The sequence below is a fragment of the Propithecus coquereli genome, unplaced genomic scaffold (genome assembly GCF_000956105.1).
Source record: "Propithecus coquereli isolate 6110/MARCELLA unplaced genomic scaffold, Pcoq_1.0 Scaffold13, whole genome shotgun sequence".
NCBI classification, from domain to species: Eukaryota; Metazoa; Chordata; class Mammalia; order Primates; family Indriidae; genus Propithecus; species Propithecus coquereli.
Window position 1 is genome coordinate 11,347,737 of NW_012137191.1, and position 23,887 is coordinate 11,371,623.

The 23,887-nt window shown below is 35.0% G+C and overlaps 1 protein-coding gene across 1 annotated transcript in view; it reads right to left on the reverse strand.

Moving 5' to 3' along the window:
- RAB28 (RAB28, member RAS oncogene family) overlaps nt 1-23,887 on the reverse strand; it is an 89,375-nt gene that overhangs the window by 53,473 nt on the left and 12,015 nt on the right. The window contains exon 4 of the mRNA XM_012638405.1: nt 12,688-12,817. Coding sequence (XP_012493859.1) covers nt 12,688-12,817 — 130 coding nt within the window. The remainder of the gene's footprint in view (nt 1-12,687; nt 12,818-23,887) is intronic.

Sequence of the window (23,887 nt, forward strand, 5' to 3'; positions counted from 1 at the left end):
GCTATCAACATGCCTAGAAGTACAGCAGGAGTGTGAAGTATCATGTAAGAGAACAGCTTTAAGTATATATGTTAAAATATTTTCTCACTCAATATATAGAAATGCTCTCAGTATTTTCCAGTAAGTAAATGATCATTTGAAAAATTTACATGTAGAAAGAAGTTTTAAAGAGAGAGAGAGAGAAAGAAAAGAAAAAGAAGCAGAAATAGAAACAGAAATATTGGGTCCATCTTCAAAAGGTACTTGGATCTGATACTTTGGGATTACTATTAATTATCTGGAACAAAAAAGAAGCAAAGTAGTAAAAGAAATGGGGGATGGGACAGAATGTTTTAGTTTAAAATGTATAAACAGAATGAACTTTTCAAATCCTCAAGAGTTTTTGTTTGTCCTTTATAAATTACAAGCTCTGTTAAACAAATTGGTAACGATGACTTGTTCACTTTGATATAATATCGTAGGTGATGAATTTCATAGAACTTGATATGAATCCTTCAAAATAGCAACCAAATTAAATGTTACATATTTAATAGTTTCACATGTCTTCTCTACAGATAAAATAAGAACTTTTGAAGACTCAAGAGTCACAGTATAGGCAAGTACTTTCATGTAAATTCCAATGAAGCTTTTCAAATTGGATGTATAACCATTTCTTATATTTCTCTATTACTGAGAAAAAAAGAACAGTCTTTTAAAAGCCTGCTGATAATTTTATTGAGAGCATCAGTAAAATTTTGAACTTGAAATTTACTTGTTTTACTAATACATTTCCATTGAGTTCAGGAATACAACTTACAGGGTACATTAAAATGTAACCTTTAAACCTCCCAATGTAAAACATCACTTCCTGGGCAGAGATAGTACTCTAAGAACAATCAATCACTGTTAAGAAGAATATACACTCAACATTGTTAATTAGTGTTGATGCACTCTTCTCTATGCCCTCATCTGTCATGAAGATTGTTTAAAAATCTGAGTTATTAGTCTTTATTTGCGAAAGGATCTGGTTAATATCTTTAAGAGTAGAAATCACTCATCCATCCACTCTATACTGGAGCGTGATAATTCCTACCTCCAATACAAGTTACTGATAACCACCACCCCTCCACTAACTAAGAAGCTATAAATCACGAAGAGGGCAGCTTCTATGCAACCCCTGTTAATTCTGTTTACAATCTATCCAACTGAGAATGTTAGCTAGTCAGGAGAGAAACTAGCTGATGGATCAGATAGTAGAAAAGCATAACAGATTAAAGATAGAAAATAACAAAATGACAAATTAAAACACCAGCCATGTGATTATAAAATATGGATTGAATTGAAAATCTTTTAAAAAATAATACTCCTAAATTTTCATTTCAATTATATCTTTGCCTGAAACAATGAAAGAAAAATTAAAACTGTACTTCAGTACAGATTATGATTTTTCAAATTAAACACAAAAATAAAAACCTTGTAAATAAAAAGTCAAATGTGTAGGTTTCTAATATTATGTAAAAGTCACAAGTTAGGGAAAAAAAGCAAACTTCCTAAAACTTCTACATTTATTTAACCTAAAATCATGACATAAAATCTATGTCATTTTATTTCATATATGATCTAGTATAATACAACTGTGATGCATTTCCTAAGAAAGTCACTGATATTATTCACCAGGGTGGAATTCAGCAGGACGGTTGGCACTGAAGGCTATCTAACAGTTTCCCTATAGCTACATATGTATTTTTCCTCATTAAGAAAATCATTTTCCCTGAATATCACATCAAGGGTCATAAACACTTCTAATTTCAACAATCTTCATGAAAAGGCTTTTATTCATTCATTCAGTATTCATGCAGGCACTGTTTTAAGTGATGAGGTCCTTAGCCTTCACAGAGCTTAGATTTTAGTGGGAAAACAAAGGCATTTCAAGCAAAAGAAACTCTAAGTGCAAATGAACTTGGAATGTTTTAGGAACAGAAAAAAAAAAAAAAAGATAAATGTGCTTTGCACTTATAGCAGGCAAGGAAGTATGCAGAAGATGAAGTCTGTGAAGTAGGTAAGAGCCAGATTATCTAGACCTTGGTAAACTAGGATAAGGAGTTTCGATTTCATTCAATGTAGAATGAAAAACCACCAAAGGGTTTTCAACAGAAGAATCATATAATACGATTTGCCATTTGGGAACTGGATTGTAGGAGAGCAAAGCTAGGAGCAGGAAGAGCACTTAGGAAGCTACTGTAGTAGTTTGCATGAGTGGTGATGTTCATATGTTAGGCCATGGCCAGGTCTGCCCATGAAAAGCCTAACTTACGTGGACGTCAATTAAAAATCCCTATGCTCTGCAGTACAGGCTCTGATCAAATGAGAGTGCCCCAAAGTTGGAAGAACAAGACTTTCAAAGCCAGGAAACCAGGTACTAGGCCTCATAGATTTGACTCCCTGTCTTGCAGAAGTAGCCTTACATGGCAATATGTTAATAATTGTCTTCAGGTACTATCTAAAAGGCTGGATCTGTGACCTTTCATATATCTCACTCCATCTGGGGCTGCAGAGATCATTAAATTCAGTCAAACTGTGACATGTGCAAAATAAGTAGATGACTTACCCTCTTTCCCATTCTGAAATACCTACCAGGAATTTATATTTTACCTTACTAAGGTAAAAGTGTGGCCTTTCATGAAGATTCGAAAATAACTTTATTTTTTCTGATTTTTAATTGAAATATAATATTTGTACATATTAACAGGATACATAATGGTGTTTTGATATATATAATATACAGTAATCAAATCAGGGTAATTAGCATACCCATCGCCTCAAACATTTTTCATCTCTTATTGTTGGGAATATTCAATATCATCCTTTTAGCTATTTGAAACTATATATTATTACCTATAGTCATCCTACAGTGGTATAAAACACTAGAACATATTCTTTCTACCCAGCTGGAATTTTGTATCCTCTAACAAATCTCTCCCTATCCCCCACATCCCCCTTACCTTCCCAGCCTCTACTATCCTATTTTACTTTTTACTTCCGTGAGATCAATTTTTTTAACCTTCCACATATGAGTGACAACGTGTGGTATTTAACTCTCTGTTCCTGACTTATTTCACTTAACATAATGTCTGCCAGTTCCATCCATGTTGCTGCAAATGATAGGATTTCCATTCCTTTTTATGGCTGAAGAGTATTTCATTATGTATACATACCATATTTTCTTTATCCTTTCATCTGTTATTGAACACCTAGGTTGACTTCATATCTTGCCTATTGTGAATAGTTCTGCCATAAACATGGGGGTGCAGATGTCTCTTCAATATACTGATTTCCTTTCCTTTGGATAAATGTTCACTAATGGGATTGCTGGATAATATGGTATTTCTGCTTACAGTTTTTGAGGACCCTCCATACTATTTTCCATAGTGGTTGTACTATCATAGTCTATATTCTTGCCAACAGTTTATAAGAGTTCACAGTTCTCCACATCCTTGTCAGCATTTGTTATTTTTTTCTTCTTTTTGATGATCCTAAACCAGGGTGGGATGATAAATACCTCATTGTGGTCTTGATTTGCATTTGCCTGATGATTAGTGATGTTGAACATTTTTTCATGTATTTTTTGGCTATTTGTATGTTTTCTTTTGAGAAACGCCTATTCAGATCATTTGCCGATTTTTTAATTGGATGAATGTTTTGCTGTTGACATGTTTAAGTTCCTTGTATTTGTGGATATTAATCCCCCATTAAATGAATAACTTGCAAATATTTTCTCCTATTCTGTAGGTTACCTTTTCACTCTGTTGACTGCTTCCTTTTCTGTGCAAATCTTTTTAGTTAGATTTAATCCCATTTGTTTATTTTTTTCTTTTGTTGCCTGTGCTTTTGAGGTCTTTATTCATAAAATCTTTTCCCAGACCAATGTCCTAAAGCATTTGCCCTATGTTTTCTTCTACTAGCTTTATAGTTTCAGGTCTTACATTTAGGTTTTTGATCCATTTTGAGTTGACTTTTTATAGAGTGAAAGATGAGGGTCCAGTTTCATTTTTCTGCATAAGGATATCCAGTTTTCCTAACATGATTTATTAAACAGACTGTCCTTTTCCCAATGAGTGTTCTTGGCACCTCTGACAAAAATCAGTTGGCTATAGATATGTAGATTTACTTCTGGGTTCTCTTTTCTGTTCCATTGGTCAATGTGACTGTTTTTATGCCAGTACCATTCTGTTTTGGTTACTACAACTTTGTAGTATATTTTCAAGTCTGGTAGTGTGATGTCTCCAGCTCTATTCTACTTGATCATGATTGTTTGGGCTATTCGGGGTCTTTTATGGTGCCACACAAATTTTAAGATTTTCTTTTCTATTTCTGTGAACAATGACATTGATATACCGATAGGGACTGCATTCAATCTACAGATTGCTTTGGGCTTTAAGATCATTTTAACAATATTCATTTTTCTAATCCATGAACATGGGATGTCTTTCCATTTATTTGTTTTGTACCCTCTTCAATTTCTTTCATGGGTGTTTTGTAGACTTCCTTGTAGAGGTCTTTCACTTCCTTGGTTAAATTTATTCCTAGTTATTCTATTTTTTTTATTTTTGTAGCTGTTCTAAATGGGATTATCTTCTTGATTTCTTTTTCAGCTAGGTCACTGTTCATGTTCACTATTGATTTTTATATGTTGATCTTGTATCCTGCAACTTTACTGAATTCATTTATCAGTTCTAAGAGGTTTTTGGTACAATCTTTAGGTTTTTCTAAATATAAGATCATGTCATCTGCAAACGGACAATCTGACATGCTCCTTTCCAATTTGGATACTCTTTGTTTCTGTTTCTTGCCTAAATGCTCTGGCTAGCACTTTTACTACTATGTTGAAAAGAGTGATGAGAGTGGACATCCTGTCTTGTTCAAGTTCCTAGAAGAAAAGCTTTCAGCTTTTCTCCATTGAGTATGATATTAGCTCTGGGTTTGCATGTATGGCCTTTATTATGTTGGAGGTACTTTCTTTCTATACCTAATTTATTGAGTTTTTATCATGAAGGGACATTAAATTTTATCAAATATTTTTTCTATATCTATTGAAATGATCATATGGTCTTTGTCCTTTATTCAGTTGATGTGATGTGTCACTTTTATTGATTTGCACATGTTGAACCATGCCTGCATTCCTGGGATAAACCCCACTTGACCATAGTGTATTATTTTTGGATGTATTATTGGATTTGATTTTGCTAGTATTGTTGAGGATTTTTATATCTATATTCATCAAGGATATTGGCTTGCAGTTTTTTGTTGTTGTATCTTTCTCTGGTTTTGGTATCAGGGTGATGCTGGCCTTACTGAATGAGTTAGGAAGAGTTCCCTCTATTTAAGTTTTTTATAATAATTTGAGAAGAACTGGCATTAATTCTTCTTAAAAGGTTAGGAAGAATTCAGCAGTGAAGCCAGGTCCAGGTCCTGGACTTTGTTGAAAGACTTTTAATACTGATTCAATCTCATTACTTGTTATTGATCTGTTCAGGTTTCCTTCTTGTTAGGTTATACGTGTCTAAAATTTTATCCATTTCTTCTAGGTTTTCAAATTTATTAGTACATAGTTGTTCATACTAGTCTCTAATGTTCCTTTGTATTTCTGTGGTATCCACTGTGACATCTCTTTTGTTTCTGATTTTACTTATTTGGGTCTTCTCTCTTTTTTTCTTAGTCTAGCTAATGGTTTGTTGATTTTGGTTACCTTTTCAAAACACCAACTTTTTATTTTTTGATCTTTTGTGCTTTTTTTTCAGTCTCACTTTTGTTTATTTCTGCTCTGATCTTTATTATTTCTTTCCTTCTATTAATTTGGGCTTTGGTTTGTTCTTGCTTTTCTAGTTCTTTGAGATACCTTGCTGTTTATCTGAAATCTTTCCAGTTTTTTGATGTAGGCATTTATTGCTATAAACTTGCCTCTTAATACTATTTTTTGCTGTGTCCTATAGGTTTGGGTATGTTGTGTTTCTATTTTCATTTGTTTCAAGAAATTTTTTAATTTACTTAATTTCTTCCTTTACCCATTGGTTGTTCAGGAGCATGGTGTTTAATAGCCATATATTTGTATAGTTTTGAATGTTCCTCTTGTTATTGATCTCTATTAATAGTTTTACTCCATTGTGGTCAGATAAGACACTTGGTATAATTTTGATTTTTTAAAATTTTTTGAGACTTACGTCCATGTTACATAGGGTCAATCCTGGAGAATGTTCCATGGGCTGATGAAAAGAATATGTACTATGTAGCTGGTGGGTAAAATGTTCTGTAAGTGTCTGTTAGGTTCATTTGGTCTAGGGTACAGTTCAAATCTGATGTTTCCTTGTTGATTTTCTGTCTAGATGATCTATGCAATGCTGAGAGTAAGGTACTGAGGCCCCCAACTATTGTATTAGAGTCTATCTCTCCATTTGGATCTAATAATATTTGCTTTATATATTTGAGTGCTCTAGTGTTGGGTGTATATATGTTTACAATTGCTATGTTCTCTTGAAGAATTGTTTCCTTTATTATTGTATAATGCCCTTCTTTGTCCTTCTTTGTACAGCTTTTGACTTGAAGTCTGTTTTTTTCTGATATAACTACTCTTGCTTACTTTTGGTTTGTTTACATGGAATATCTTTTTCCATCCCTTCACTTTCAGTCTATGTGCATCTTTACAGGTGAGGTGAGTTTCTTGCAGATAGTACATAGTTGGTTCTTCTTTTTATATTGATTCAGCCGGTCCATATCTTTAAAATGGGGAATTTAACCAATTTATGTTCAAGGTTATTATTGATAGGTGAGGATTTACACCTGTCATTTTATTGATTGTTTTCTGGTTGCTTTGTATATCCTTTGTTCCTTACTTCCTCTTTTATTGTTTATATTTGTGGTTGGTTGTTTTTCTGTTGTGATAAGGTTTGATTCCTTTCTCTTTCTCCTTTGAATATCAGCTCTAACAGTGAGTTTAGAAGTTTCACAAGTTTGTGATGGTGGTTTTCACTTTCAGACATAATACTCCTTTGAGCATTTCTTGTAAGGCTGGTCTAGTGGTGAGGAATTCCTTTCGTTTTTCCTTCTGTGAAAGATTCTATTTCTCCTTCATTTCGGAAGGACAGCTTTGCTATTTTTGGCTGGCAGTTTTTCCTTTCAGTATTTTGAATACATCATCCCATTCTCTCCTGGCCTGTAGCATTTGTGCTGAGAAATACACTGTTAGTCCAATGGGGATTCCCTTACATGTGCCTTGATGTTCTTTCTCTTGCTGTTTTTAGATTCTTTATCTTTAACTTTTGATAATTTGACTATAATATGCCTCAACAGGATCTGTTTTAGTTGAATCTATTTCGGGTTTTTTGAGCTTCCTGGATCTGAATGTCCATCTCTCTTTTAAGACTTGGGAAGTCAGCCATTATTTCATTAAATATGTTTTCTACATCTTTTCCCTTTTCTTCTTCTTCTGAAATGCTCATAATGTGAATATTTGTTTGCTTAATGGTATCTCATAAATCCCGTAGGCTTCCTTCATTTTTTAAAATTCTTTTTTCTCCTTTTTCTTTTTGTCTGCCTGTGTTATTTCAAAAGAGTTGCCTTCAAGTTCAGAAATTCTTTCTTCTGCTTGATCCAATCTGTAATTGAAGCTATTGATCGTATTTTTTATTTACTACATTAAATTCTTCAGCTCTAAGATTTCTGTTTGGTTCTTTTTATGATATCTCTTTGTTCAATTTCTCATTCAAATCATGAATTATTTTCCTGATTTTATTGAATTTTGTATATGTATTTTCTTGTATCTTACACTGAGTTTCCTTAATATTATTACTTTGAATTCTTCTTCTGGTATTTTGTATATGTCCTTCTGATTGGGGTCCGTAATTGAAGAATTACTGTGTTCCTTTGGAGGCGTCATGTTTCCTTAATTTGTTATGTTTGATGTGTCCCTGCATTGATCTATGCATCTGGTAGAAGAATCACCTCTTTCATCTTTATGGAGTAGGTTTTGCAGGGAAAGACCTAATCATATATAACAAGGCCTGGGTGCATGTCTGATAGGGGTGGCACCCAGGGCTGTTTCAGCAGGGTGTATTAGCTTTGGTTCTAGGTGGGCATAGTAGTCTAGTCTCTATGTAGTTTCTTCAATTGTACATGCTAGTGACATCTGTAAGTAACTCAAATGTCTTAGGCTAAGAGAGTTTATGGTAGTGGTGCAGTTTGGTTAGGGGTGGGCTTGCTGGGCTGTTTCTCAGCTCAGGGGTGCATGTGTGGACACGGTAGGTCAGCCAACTTGGGGTCTGGCTCGCTAAGGGCTGGAGCCATGTGGCTGTTACTCTGGCTTGAGGCATGGGCACATGGCTGCATGGCTGCTTGGCCTTGCCTGCTAGTGACAACTTGTGGGGCTGTTTCTAAGGCCTAGGATATGGCTGTGTGGTTTCTCAGCTGGCTGGGTGCATGTCTGATAGGGGTGGCCCTCAGGGCTGTTTCTCAGGTCAGAGTTGCCTGCTCAAGACTGCTTGGCTGGCCTGGGAGCATAACTGCCATGGGCAACCCGCAAGGTAGTTTCTCAGGACCGGAAAAAGAGTGCACAGCTGCTCAGCCAGTCTGGGACTATATTTGCCAGGGACAGCCTGCAGTGCTGTTTCTTGGGGACATGGCTGCTCAGCCAGCCTGGGAGAATGTCTGCCAGGGATGGCCCATGAAGCTATTTCTCATGGCCTGATTGTGGGTGAGAGGCCTTTGGGCAGGTCATTGGCATGTCCATGGATGGGGGTGCCACAGGGCTGTTTCTCAGGCTCTGGGAGCAAATGTGTAACCACTCCACCAGCCTGAGGATGTTAGCTGCTCAGTAGCTCAGAAAACTTTCCTGCTTGGGAGAGGGTTTGTAACTGTTTGGCTGGCTCAAAGGTGGGTTCACCCTGGACAGGACTGCCATACTGTTCCCCTGGCTTGAAGTGCAAGCAGAGGGGGTCAGTTTTCCTGCTGCATAAGACCAAAGTCACGGTCAATCATCAACCCAGACTCCAATCAGCTGGGACTGTAGTGTGCAGCCACATATGTGAGGTTGCTGGAATGCATATGGAGCCCCAAGTGCTGGAGAGGTGCAGTGGCTACTGACCCTCAGAGGAAGAGACACTCCAGAGGTGGCTCTGGCCTCAAGATGGTACCATACTGCAGCAGCTTGGCTCCCAGATGGTGATTAGGGGGTGGAGAGTACACACCTTGTGTTCCTAATCCAGAGCAATGCAGCTGCATCAATTCCTGGTAGCTCAGGGATTGCAAGGACTGTGGGATTGTCCTATAGTAAGGACTGTAGGTATTTGCGGTGGCAATGTGGGCTGGGGAAGTTCTTCTGTTTATCTTTTTTCCTGTCTCAGGGCTCATCTGATATGGCAGAGGAGAAGGGGCTGCAGAGGCTGAGTGCCTTGATGCTGCCCTCCTGTGCTACCAATCACCAGAGGAGCTTCTTCATTCCCCTGCTGAACTCTAGCACTTTCCCTTTGACACTCTAATCAAATCTTAGCTATTTATTCACTGCCTTGGTCCTTTCTTGTGGGAGGAACAAGTGCCAGGCATTTTTAGTCAGCCTTACTGTTAACATCCATAACTGTACTGATTAATCTCAACAACCAGACAGAGCAAAAGAAAGGCAGTCAAATTTTTAAAGAACTTGAAGATGGCAGACAAAAAAATAAATAAATTTAAGACCTAGGTTGGCAGTTCCCAATCATTCCTTAAGGACTCTCTTTGGCTCAACCTTTGAGCAAATTAACAATGGCTAACTTAATACATTGATATAGTTTGGATATTTGTCCCCTCCAAATCTCATGTTTAGATAATGAGCATAGTAATCCAGTTTCAGATGTCTTTCCATGTGTCTTCTGCTTTGCCTTTAACCAATGTGAAACGTGTTTATTAATTTTATTGCTTTTTAATATAATTATATCCCCATTTACTATGAGGAGTAGAGGAGGAAGAGAGGAGTTGGGATTTATTTTCATTTCTTTCAGGATGTAACATCAGTTTGAAAACAGAAATCATAAAATATTCAGGAGACTCAGAGTTAAACCCCTAATAGGCTTAACCACAGAAGGATCTTTCATTACGTGATCACATGAAATTGGGCCAATGACAGATTATGCAGTAAATAATATCCAGGAAAATATTCATCTATCTCTTCCTTTTACATACAACATTCTGCGTGACTGCATATTCTGTTATATGATCTCATTCTGAAAGAGAGTATTATAAATACATACAAGAAAGGGGTTATAGCTAAGTCAAAAGTGAAAAAACTCTTGACTTTTAAGCTATTAAATTTCAAACGTGTATTAATTTTTTGCATAAATTCAAATAACTTATATAAATAGTTGTTTTTAAAACTTAACCATGGCAACACCAGCCCAGTTCAACAGCCCATCTAGTCTGATACCCTGTCTTTGACAGTGACCAACGGTAGATGCCTCACAGGATAGCATAAATACATAACATAATGTATATAATTACACACCACTATACCTTTATCCCAAATGGTGATTAGAATACATTCTGAAAGAAATGAAAATAAATCCCAACCCCTCTCTCCCTCCTCTACTCTATAATTCCCCATAAGGTGATGGGAAATCTCCAATAAAGCACAGATTCAACCATAATCTAAGCCAATCCTTTATATGACAACCAACAAAGAAATGATCTCCTAAAATGAAAAGCTGCACCCAGAAATAGAACTTAAGTTCATCAAAACTTACAATTTGTAAAAGAGGATTTTCAGTGAAATGAAAATCATCTGATTCACTCAATTAAAAAGAATTATTTATAAAACAGATGAGCAAAATTTAACTAAAGCTTTAAAAAAAGAAAACTAGAATTTCTACCCAAGCCATGCCATTTTGTGATATTGTAATACTGTTTTCTAGAGCGCATGACAATGTCTGTATTTTTCACTCTTCAGAGAAATGACATTTTCACCTGTTTCACAATGGTTTTAAATGAAGGCTTGGATTTATTAAACGCTCATCTCAGTGCACAAAACTACATAATGAAGAAATCTGGGTTTGGTCCTTCAGGAAGCATTATTTCTAAACAATTATAGAGGAAAAAATGTACTATATTTTTAAAGACCTTTGGAGAAGATAATTCTCATGGTAGTATAAGTAAGTATTTATTTAACAGCGCTTGTAGTCAGGAAATAGTTCCTGATCTAAATCCTCCATGGTATAATTTGAATTCATTTTCTCTTTTTCTGACCTTGAATAAGTTGTAGATCAGGTTATATCACAATATTGCATACATAGTCATGTACCACATAATGATGTTTCCATCAGCAATGGACTGGTATTATATGATGGTGATCCCATAAAATTACAATGGAGCTTTTATACTGCATTTTTACTACACATTTTCTATGTTTAGATATACAAATACTTACCATTGTGTTACAATTGCCTACTGTATTCAGGACAGTAACATGCTGTACAGGTTCATAGCCTAGGATCAACAGGCTATACCATATAGCTTAGGTGTATAGTAGGCTGTACCATCTAGCTTTGTGTAAGTACACTCCATGGTGTTAGCACACAACAAAATTGCCTACGAACGCATTTCTCAGAACATATCCCCACTGTTATGTGGCACATGACTGTATCTGAAAACCCTTGTTAATGTCTCCTTTTCCAAGTTACTGCATTGCAGAGCTATGAACCAAATACCAGTCATGTACTGTGTTCAGTTTTATGATTTTTATATTCTATATATCATAGCCCAAGAGACAGATCTCAAAAATTACTTATCTATAATTTTTACCAAGAACTGCTCCTCTCCCTAATATAATAGACTCTTTCTCAAAAAGAATTATCTATATTCAGAACAAACCCCAAAATTTCAGAAAAGGAAGTTTATAAGAGATGGGAGCAAGGCACAATGCTTATAAAATTCCATGTAGACACCACTTCTTTCCCTAAAATAGGGGATCATTTAATGAAATATATCTCTCAACACCTCTGGGACACAGCTGAAATTGCAATATAATATCATAAAATGTGCAGCTGTGTTGCTGTGCTTAATAGTCCACGCTGCTTCCTTAGACCACAGGAAGCCAAAACACATACTTTCAGAACCAAATTTACCTTTACAGCAACTGGCCAAAGCAGCAGAGCAGTTATGATAGATCATGCATCAAAAGAGTTATCGAAAAGATCATATACACCCTTAGGAATTTTCTATTCAGTTTGCTCACTCCAGAAATACTGTTTTCAAATATAAAATCTTTTTTTCGGGAATAAAAACTACAGGATAGGTAAAAATGTCTTAGTAAGTTCTAAGTTCTGGTAGCCTAAAAAACAAACATTATTTCTCACAGTTCTGAAGACTGGGAAATTCAAGATCAAGGTGCAGGCAGATTCAGCATCTAGTGAGGGCACTCTTCCTGGTTTACAGATGGCCACCTTCTTGCCGTACTTTCACATGGCACACAGAGACATTATCTCTCTCATGTCTCTTCTTACAAAGGCATTAATCCTATCCATGAGGGCACTGCTCTCATGACGTAATACCCCATAAAGGCCCCACCTCTAAATACCATCACATTAAGGATTGGGTCTTCAGCTTACGAATCAGGGAGGTAGGAGGACACAAACACTCAGTCCGTAATAGCAAATAAATTTTACTATACAAAAATAAGCAGGAACAACTTACTTTTATTTCCAACCAAGGCAACCAGTGGCTGAGCTTCTGACTCCTCATTCACTTTCTTCACCACAGTATACCAATCTTCTAAATTCTCAAAGCTTTGATGATTTGTAATATCATATACCAAGAGGATTCCCTGTTACAAAAGAATTACAGAATATTTGTAAAGTGCTACTTGGAAAAAAAAAAAGAATACTCCTAAGTAATGCTTCAGATATGTCAAATTGAGTATAAAATTATAAATTGAGTATTTTATATATACAAATTGACTTTAATTTAGTTACTAGCAGATAAATAATACTAAAAGTTTTTATTCAAGATAAATCCAGCAATTAGGATGCAATGTAAGCTGAAATATAATTTTATCAAAATTATAAGTGGTTTCCCAATAAGATATCTGGAATATGTTTGGTAAGTTACAGTAAATATAAGAAAATCATATCACATAAGTTGAAAAGGCTGAAAGGCTTACAATCCTGCCTCTCACTTTCATGAGGTCAAACACTTAAACTTTTCAATAAATAACCATCTGCTGCTATTCTTTTTAAATATTTTCAAAAATGGAGATTCCATGACATCCCTTGATAGTCAATTTTAGTGTTTAACACAGTTTTCTTTAAATGAAATGTCGATTTCCTCTTTTAGTCCTCTGTGCATTTGGAGAACAACTTGAGAGTATCCTTCTTACAATAACCCTTCATATACTTGAAGATAGTTAAGTAACTCCTTTACCATCTCCTTTCCAGAGTAAACAAACTCAGTTCCCTGTGCTTTCCTCAAAGGGTCTATTTTCTGTCCCTTTAATCATAGTCGTTGATTCTTCCCAGGACACCCTACATATAGTTTTTTGACATCCTCTTTAAAATGAGCAATGTAAAACTGGACATAATACTGTAATAAGAGTCTGAGCAAAGCCAAATATAACCCAGAGATTGCTTCCTGCCTCTTATATATCATATTCCTTTTCATTTATCCCACTATTTTGTATGGGAAGGATGAGAAGTATATACACACACAAAAATAACAGTACCACATTCTTGAGTCTCATCCAGTTTGTAGTCAAACACTTAATACAAAGCTCGACATGTAAGTCTGGACCTTAATGGCATTTATGTCTATTTCTCAGGTTATAAAAATAAAAATCAACAACTTTTTTGCATCTACTATGTACAAGAATCATGTCTAGGTCTTTTCATTAATGCTTACAACAATCACGAAAGGTGGGTATTATTATTCCCATTTTACTAATAAATAGAGGTTAAAATAACCAAGGTCACACAAATAGGTTAAGTGATGAAGCCAGGATTTCAATCAAGGGCTAAATGAATAAAAACATTTGTCTGTCAACTATACTCCAAGCCTTGTGCTGGATGCTAGGTATATAAGTTCCAAAGCTCAAGGAACTCACAGTCTTGTAGCAAAACCAGACAAGTATTTTAAGACCATAGTCACAGCCAGTGATATGCCAGTAAATATTAATTGACTGGCTTGGGGTTCAGAGCACATTGGGGTGGGGAGTATTATCTGTTACATTTGCCAATTTGCATGGTTTAAATACTCCCTGTGGCCATTTTTAAGCTATCAGTGTGACATCACTGAACATGGAGTTGGTTAAGACACCACTATATAACATTTCTACCATACAGATATACATGTTAAAAAACCTCAAGAGCATAGATAACAGAAATACATAGTATAATAATTGGTAAATGCTATATTTTGAACATATAATATCTTTGTTTAATATAACTTATGATTATTTTTATGCAAAATCACTTGTCAAGTTCGTTTCGGTAACTTGGACATCTATTATTAACAATATTTCTGTCTCCCATCATGCTTTGAAATACTGTCCAATGCAGAATTACCTAAAATAATGAAAATAACCTCACTTTTTTTAATTAAGAATAAAGCCCCAAAACTGCCCTCTGAAAAAGGCTAATCTTCAGTCTACTGACCCCACCTCCAGTTGCCATGATTGATACTATATATTATTTGCTGAAAAGAGCTCTACCCTGGAATTCAGGTCACTATTGGCCCCACCATCTACTAATCTTGGGCAACGCTCCTGTTATTTCACTTTCAAAATAACGGACATGCCTATGTGGTAAAATGAAATAATAAAAATGGACTTATTTTTAAATTAACATACAAACAATTGCGGGGGATTTTTTTTGTTGTTATTATTCCGAGTGAATGAGAATTACATATTCATGGCAACTTTGAGATAGGCTTTAAACTCATAAAGAGAGCCTACACCTATGATTCTTAAACCTTAATATTTTTGGAACCCTGCTGATTAACATATAAAAATCTTCATCCCAACATAGGATAATATCTCAATATGAGAAACTATATGCAAATAAAACATGGCCACCATCTATTGATAATCAGTACTAGATCAAAGATATGAAACAAATTAAAAACTACTGATCTAGACCACAGGTTGGTAAAATATGGCCACAGGTCAAATCTGGCTCACACAGCTTTTATCTATAGATAAACTTTTTTTAAAACATGGTCACACTCATTTGTTTAAGTATTATCAATGGCTGCTTTTGTGCTACAACTGCAAAGTAGTTGCAACAGAGATAGTATAGCCTGAGAAGCTTAAAATATTTGCTATCTAGCTCTTTTTAGGAAAAAATCTGCCAATCCCTGATCCAGACCAATGTGTCCTAATATTTTTCAGTCAGTGATTCCTATGAATCTTCAAGGATTCATAAAAAAGATAGAAGGAAAAACTCTTATTCACTCATCTAGCTATCCACTAACCCAAACATCTCCGTGTTCATATTCTCAGTACTATTTAATGTAAAAACTATTATTTTGTCTTTGCTCTTACCATTACCATCACAAATAGTACCAGTTTTGATCTTCACCCCTGTGGTGAAAATCTGAGAAGGAAAATGAGAAAACCAAACATATTAAAATATAAAAGGAATTTCAGGCCTTTCGGTTTCAGCTTTGACTGCTGAAAGCTTGCAAGTCATCAGCCTTATCCTTATAATAAGAAAAAGTCTGAATAAACTGAAAATGAAGGACTTTTCTTGGACTCAGCAGAGAACTGAGATTGCAGGGCAAATTGCCACCCTGAAATCTGGAGAGACAGGCAAATTCAGAGTTATAGCCAAGATCTGTTTACCTGGAGCAGCACCCACTAGAGGTAGTAAATGATAGGAACATCTAAATGGTAATTTTGACCAACTGCTGGAGGCTGACTATGGTCTAGCTTAAGAGTGAGAAATTCCTAGGGGCCCCACAGTCTTCAGGGCAACCCCACACTTTTATGGGTTTTACCTCCAGAAACCCCACCATATCCTCATGGTAAAGGACCAAGAAGGATCCCCTCATGACTCTGGCATGAAGAGGAAGAAGGTAACCATTGTGAAATATACCCATGGCATTATCCATAAAAAAGGCATACTCTCCAAAAGAAAAAGCTTAATCAGAGCCTTATATGGTATGGGGTAAAATAGCTCCCTCTAGCCATTTCGTCTCATCTAAGTGGGAGGAGCAAAGAAACACTTGTGAAGTCAAAGCCCAGAGACAAAGGCCCACTAAAAGACTGAGACTTTATCATAAGAATATAGAATGTTTACCCTCCCCCATACTTTACCACAATGCTAACAGGTTACCAGTATAATAGCAGTGGATTATAGCTGAAAGAGCTGCAAGACATAAACTTCAGCTATGGAGGAGTTCTTTAAGGTATCCAAAAAGGATTAGGAGAAAACAACAAGAACACTAGAGGAATCTGATACCTGTTGGCACCTACAGTTACAGTAAACATTAAATGCAGCCTAGTTCTGGCCAAATCAACATAAAACTTCACATTCCAGGCCTATTTATGTGAATTCTTATTATTCAACACATCATGTCCAGCTTTCAATATAAGATTATGAAGCATTCCAAAAGGCAGTTTGAAGAGAAAAAGCCAGTATCAGAATCAGACTCAGATATGATACAGACTACAATTATTAGACAAGCAATTTAAAATAACTATGATTAATATGTTAACGGTTCTAAATGAAAAGGTAGACAACATACAACCAATAGGTGGGTAATGTAAGCAGAGAGATGGAAACACTAAGGAATAATAAAAAGGGAATAGTAAATATTAAAAACATTATAACAGAAATAAAGAATGTCATTGGACGCAGCCTAGAAAAGAGTCAGTGGGCTTAAACATAAGACAATAAAAACTTCCAAAACTAAAATGTTAAAAAAAAAAAAATGAATAAAACTGAATAGGACATCAAAGAAAAGTGGGATAATCTTAATCCTAAATGGAATATCATATGAATAATCGGAATACCAGAAGAAGAGAAAATCCAGCTTAAGAAATATCTGTAGTACTATTTGCCAAGAAATTACCAAAATTAATTACAGATACCAAGCCACATATCCAAGAATTTCGGAGAACACCAACTAGGATAAATACCAAAATTTCTATACCTTTTGCATATTCAAACTGCACAAAAGACAAGACAAATAAAACATCTTGAAAGAAACCAAAGGAGAGGAAAAAAACACCTTATCTATAAATGAACAGGGATAAGAATTACAAAAAATTTCTCATCAGAAACCATGCAAATAAGAAGAGGATAATAAAGTGCTGACAGAAAGAAAAAACCTTACCTAGAATGGTATATCCAGTGAAACTATCAGAAGTAAAGGAGAAATAAAGACTCTCGTAAAAAACAAAAACTGAAGGAATTTATCACGAGTAAACCTGCTCTAGAAGAAATAATTAATAGTAAAAGAGGTTCTTCAGAGAAAAGGAAAATGATATGAGTCAGAAACTAAGTTGTACATAAGAAGAAAAATCAAATAACCAAAGCAAACATGAGCAAAAAACAAAGCTGAGGGATCACACTACCTGATTTCACACTATACTACAAAGCTATAGTAACTATAACAGCATGGTACTGGCAAAAAAACAGACACATCAACCAATATGTACAGTCAATAGATTTTTGACAAAAGCGCCCAGAATACACAATGGGAAACGGATAGTCTGTTCCATAAATGTTTTTGGGAAAACTAAATATCTACGTACAGAAGAAAAAAAATGGACCCTTATCTCATACCATATACAAATATCATCTCAAAATGGATTAAAGACTTAAACGTAAGACCAAAAACTGTAAAACCACTAGAAGAAAACACAGGGGAAAAACCAAACAACATTGGTCCGGGCAATAATTTTTTGGATTTGACCTCAAAAGCATAAGCAACAAAAGCAAAAATAACAAATGGGATTGCAAAAAACTAAAAAGCTTCTGTACAGCAAAGGAAACAATTAATAGTGTACAAGGAAAACCTAAGGATTGGGAGAAAATACTTTCAAGCCATACATCCAGTAAGGGATTAATATCAAAAATATACATGGAGCTCAAACAACTCAATAGCTAGAAAACAAAAAATCCAATTTAAAAATGGGCAAGAAACCTGAATACACATTTCTCAGAAGACATAAAAACAGCCAACAGATACATGAAAAAATGCTCAATATCATTAATCATCAGAGAAATGCAAATTAAAACCACAATGAGATATTTTCTCACACCTTTCAGAATGACCATCATCAAAAAGATAAAAGATAAACACTGGCCGCAATGTGAAGAACAGGGAAGGCTTATACGCTATTGAACGAAATGTAAATTAGTACATTAAGGGAAACTGTATGGAGGTTCCTTAAAAAACTAAAAATAGAATTACCATATGATCCAACAATCTCACTTCTGGGTAATCAACCAAAAGATCTGAAATCCGTTTGTTGGAGAGTTGTCTGTCCTCCCGTGTTTACTGTAGCACTGTTCACAATAGCCAAGTTATGGAATCAATCTAGGTGTCTATTAATGGATGAACAGATAAAGAAAATGTGGTATATACACATGAAGGAATGTTTTTAGCCTTACAAAAGGGAAATTCTGTCATTTGTGACAACATGGATGGAATTTGGGAACATTATACTAAGTGAAATAGGCACTGAAAGACAAATACCACATGTTCTCACATACATATGGAATCTAAAGCAATCAAACTCATAGAAGCATAGAGTAGAATGGTGGTTACAGAGGCAGGGGGAGGGAGGAGGGGATGGGGAGATAATAGTCAAAGCGTACAAAATCTAAGACAGAGAAACAAAGGTTTTTTTGGTTTTTTTACGTCTATTGCAGAACATGGTGAATATAGTTAATAATGGCACAAAGTACATTTCCAAATTGCTAAAAGAGTGAATTTTGAATGTTCTCAACACAAAAAAAATAAGTGTCTGAGGTAATGGGTATGTAAATTAGCCTGAATTAATTATTCCACATTGAATTCATAAATCATAACTTCACTTTGTATCCCATAAATACATACAATTATAAATTGTCAATTAACAATAAAATAAAAACATAGAAGCATACAGAATGTAAAAAGAAAGAGCATTGGAGAAGGAATAAATGAGAGTAAAATAAAATCATTTTTTTCTTACTGTTAATTGATCTAAAATACAACTGTTTAAAGAAATAATGGCAACAATGCATTGGATGATTACAGCATATAGATAAGTGATATGAATGACAGCAGTGTCGTAAGGGACAGAAAGGATGAATTAAGAATATTCTGAGCTATCTGCACTACATGTGAAGCAATATAGGGTTATTCAAAGGTGGACTTAGATTAGTTAAAAATTTATATTGCAAACTCTTGGATAACCACTAAAAACAATTATAAAGAAGGATAACTGCTATGTTAAGAGAGGAGATAAAATACTCAAATAAAACCAGAGAAGGCAGAAAAAGAGGGCAGATAAGAAATGAAGAACACATGCAAAAAACCAGAAAACAAACGTGATAGATGTTAACTAATAACTACTTTGAATGTGAATGGTCTAAATGTACCAATTAAGACAGGGATTGTCAGAATGTTTGAGAGCAACAAGTCTCAACCATATGTTGCCTACAGAAAACTCACTTTAAATATGAAAACACAGACAGGTTGTAAGTAAAGGGATAAAAAAAAATCATGAAAACATTAACGAAAAGAAAGCTGGAGTAGCCATATTAATTTCAGACAAAGCAGACTTTAGAATAAGGAAAATGATCAAGTATAAAGACTGGCATAACAATAAAGAGGTCAGTTGTCCAAGAAGATATAATAATCCTCTATGTATATGCACATAACAACAGAGCGTCAAGCTACATGAGGTCAAAACTGACAGAACTACAAGGAGTTCCAAATCCACAGATCCACTATTATAGCTGGATATACACCCTTTTTTCACTAATTGACACATCATGCAAACAGAAAATCAATAAGGATATAGTTGACCTAAATAGCACTAACAATCAACTTCATCTGATTGACATTTATAGAATATTCAATCCAACCACATCAGAATATAGACTCTTCTCAAGCTCTCATCGAACATTCACCAAGATAAACTACATTCTGGGCCATAAAACATACCTTAACAAATGTATAAGACTAAACATTGTGCAAAGTATGTCTTCAAACTACAGTAGAATTAAACTAGAAATCAATAACAAGATAGCTTGAAGAACTCAAAATATTTGGAGATTAAACAACGTATTTCTAAATAACACATGAATCAAAGAAGTCTCCAGATTAATTTTTAAATATTTTGAACTAATAAAAATACAATCTACCAAAACTTGTGGAATGCAGCAAAAGCAGGAATTACAGGAAAATGTTTAGCATTGAATGCATATAGTAGAAAAGAAGAAAGATCATTAATCTAAGCTTCCACTATAGGAAACTAAAAAAAGAAGAGCAATTTCAGCCTAAAGCAAGCAGAAGAAAATAATAATAAAAATTAGAGCAGAAGTCATTGAAATTGAAAAGATGAAAACAATAAAGAAAATTAATAAAACCAAAAGCTGGTTCTTTAAAAAGATCAATAAAATAGACAAACCTCTAGCCAAGCTAACAAAAAAAAAGGCTGGGGGTGGGGCTGGGGGAAGACACAGATTACCAATGAAATGAATGGTCATCATTTTTGATCCCATAAACATTAAAAGGACAGTAATATGAACAACTCTGTAGCCACAAATTTGATAATATAAATAAAAGGAACCAATTTTTGAAAGACACATATTACCAAAACTATTGGCTTCTAGGGCCTCTACCCACCAGTCTCAGCACAAAAAGGCCAGACTTCTAAGTACTTACCTCTTTGGAAGCCTGTAATATAAGGACCCTCAAATCCCTACATCTGTCACCACATCAATCAATCCAGAACTCTTCTGACTCCCTCCAGAAAACTATCAGAATATTCCCAGCTATAAGAAAGCACAACTCTCTCGGAAAAACCATACCTTGGCCTCAACTGAAGTCTGTGAACAATCTACTGGGGGACCACTGGATCTAATTTTCTTGGCGAACTTGTGGTCATCTAAACCTATCACCATGTCTCATGTCCCAGATACCTTCTGTTATCACTCATTTATCTGCTGTTTATCTTTCTCCTATGTCTTCATCCTCACACCACCTTGTGCTTCCTCTTCCCAATTTATCCTTCAACTGCTTCTCTTCCCAAATCGTTACATGACCTTTGGAAATTAGATTTCAAGTTTAAAAAATCTTCAACAAAAATTTCCTCCATTTTTTATGCTTTAACTGCCCTTCCCCTCTGCCCCACTGCCACTTTCAATTCCAAGAAGATACTACCACCCCTTCTCTTTGTAAACTTCAATACTGTTAGTAAATATTATGTAAGGTTAGTTTATGCAGTACTTTCTTTTCATCTACTTCACTTATCACCATATGTAATAAGAATGATGAGTCAGTAAATCACATGGATACCATTTTCAAAGTAATAATTGGCAGAAGTTTTTAAGGAATAAACACTGGTGGCAACATTTAACGTCTTGTAAGGTACTGCGTAGATTAAGTTCTATAATTTAACAGGCACTAGACACAGTACACACGCTATTTATCCTTCTCAAAAATGAAAAGTTCCCCCAGTCCCAAAATGTGGGTTATTTTTTCCCCTGATCTGCAAAATAATCTAGTTTGTAGTTATATACAGAAATGAATTGGCTGGGCGCGGTGGCTCACGCCTGTAATCCTAGCTCTCTGGGAGGCCGAGGCGGGCGGATTGTTTGAGCTCAGGAGTTCGAAACCAGCCTGAGCAAGAGCGAGACCCCGTCTCTATTAAAAATAGAAAGAAATTAATTGGACGACTAAAAATACATAGAAAAAAATTAGCCGGGCATGGTGGCACATGCCTGTAGTCCCAGCTACTCGGGAGGCTGAGGCAGAAGGATTGCTTGACCCCAGGAGTTTGAGGTTGCTGCGAGCTAGGATGACGCCACGGCACTCTAGCCCGGGCAACACAGTGAGACTCTGTCTCAAAAAAAAAAAAAAAAATGAATTGAATCATATAGATTATGCAATATCCATAACAACATACACCTTGCTATATAAAAGTGCAACCTATAAGAAACACTAATGCAAAAGAGGTCTATAAACATAATCCAGTTATATGTTGGCAAATATGCACCAAAAGTTCATAGTAAAACAATGGATCTCAGGGAGACCCATTTTGAGATGTGCTCTCTCCCCAGTCGTCCCCTAAGCACCAAACCCTTTTGCTGATAATTAACAGGCAGGCCCATCAATGTGGGGAACTAGCACACAACAGTAGTTGTGTTCTACTTCACAAATACTACACTTCATTGACTTTATGCTCAGTGGGGCAGTGTTTGCAAACTACTTAGATTCCAGAGCAGAAAGAGCTACAAAAAATGAAACATCCAGTCCTTTTCTGAGGTTTGTTATTAGCCTCTGTTAGCCACAGGTTACAGGGCTCTAAACACTATGTACTGTGTGTTTGCTTCTAACCACTATGAAAAATAGCCTATAACATCTTTCTAAAGACTCCTAGAAATTTTTAAGTTAATTTAAATCTGGGAATTTAACTGGGATATATTTCAATTCTTAGAACTAGTTCTTGTCAAAATACCTCACTAATTCTTTTTTGGGTGTCAATTCAATTTGGTTTCGCCCAACACTTTCAATAGACTATTGCTAAAGTTTAATGCTAACCAAGGGTGGGGAGGGAGTAAAGGGGGTAAAATAATCAGTTTTAATTGGATCCAAGTTAACTTGCAGCCTACAAACAAGCTTCTTTCTGGATGTTAATAAATGCTTTAAAAAAATAGATTCCTCAGTTTAATAGCACAGATACATATAATTCTTTCTATATGTAACATATAAATTAAAGATCCTAAAACGAAATCCTAAATAACACATTAAACCGATGTCCTCAAAACAGCTTGTCTAAACATTATTTGTGAAAGATTTCTGTCCAGTGGCATGGGTACCAAAAACCAAAGTATTCATGAGATAGGCAATATAAATAAAGCATCTGCAATTCTAGAAGCAATATAGATCTACTTTGAAGAATAATTATGTGACTATATAATATAAAGTTATTAAGTATATTAAAATACTATTAGAATGTTTTGAAAGGATTGTTTTTGAAAAGTAACATTTTCCCTAATTTATGGTAGTAAATAATAAGTCAGAGTTTCTGTGGCCTGGATATATAATTTAAATACATTTTAACAAAACAGACTACTAGTAATGTACTTCACATACTTTATATAACATTTAATTTGGAATCCTGGAAAGCAGAAAAAAGTTATTATATTAGCATAAATTTGTGATAATTCATTTCATCATCTCAGAATTCCCATTTTCCTGGGACAATTTCATGAAAATGTTCATCAATTTCTCAGAAATACTGTGCTACACCATTGTTTAATAAAAACAGAGTATATGCTTGTAACAGTTGCAGAAATCGCGTAAGTGTAAACAATATAAAGTACCAGCAAAAGAGAAAAAAGTCAACATGTACCTTCAAGATAGAAACATTATATGACAAGTTCTAAGAAGGAATACAACATTTACTTTCTCCTAAGAAATAAAGAAACTTAGAAGAGAATAGAGATATGTTACTAAACTTAAATACTCTTGGAAAAGATGAAAATTCTTCAGATTTCTATAAATTTTTCCATTAATGTCTGCTGAATATAGGCAGCTATGTAATAACATAAAATATAAACTGCCAAAAACTGATTTAAGGAGATGATTACACAATATTGTGACTATACTAAATGCCACTGATTATACAGTTTGGAATGATTAATTTTATATGATGTGATTTTCACATCAATATTAATTT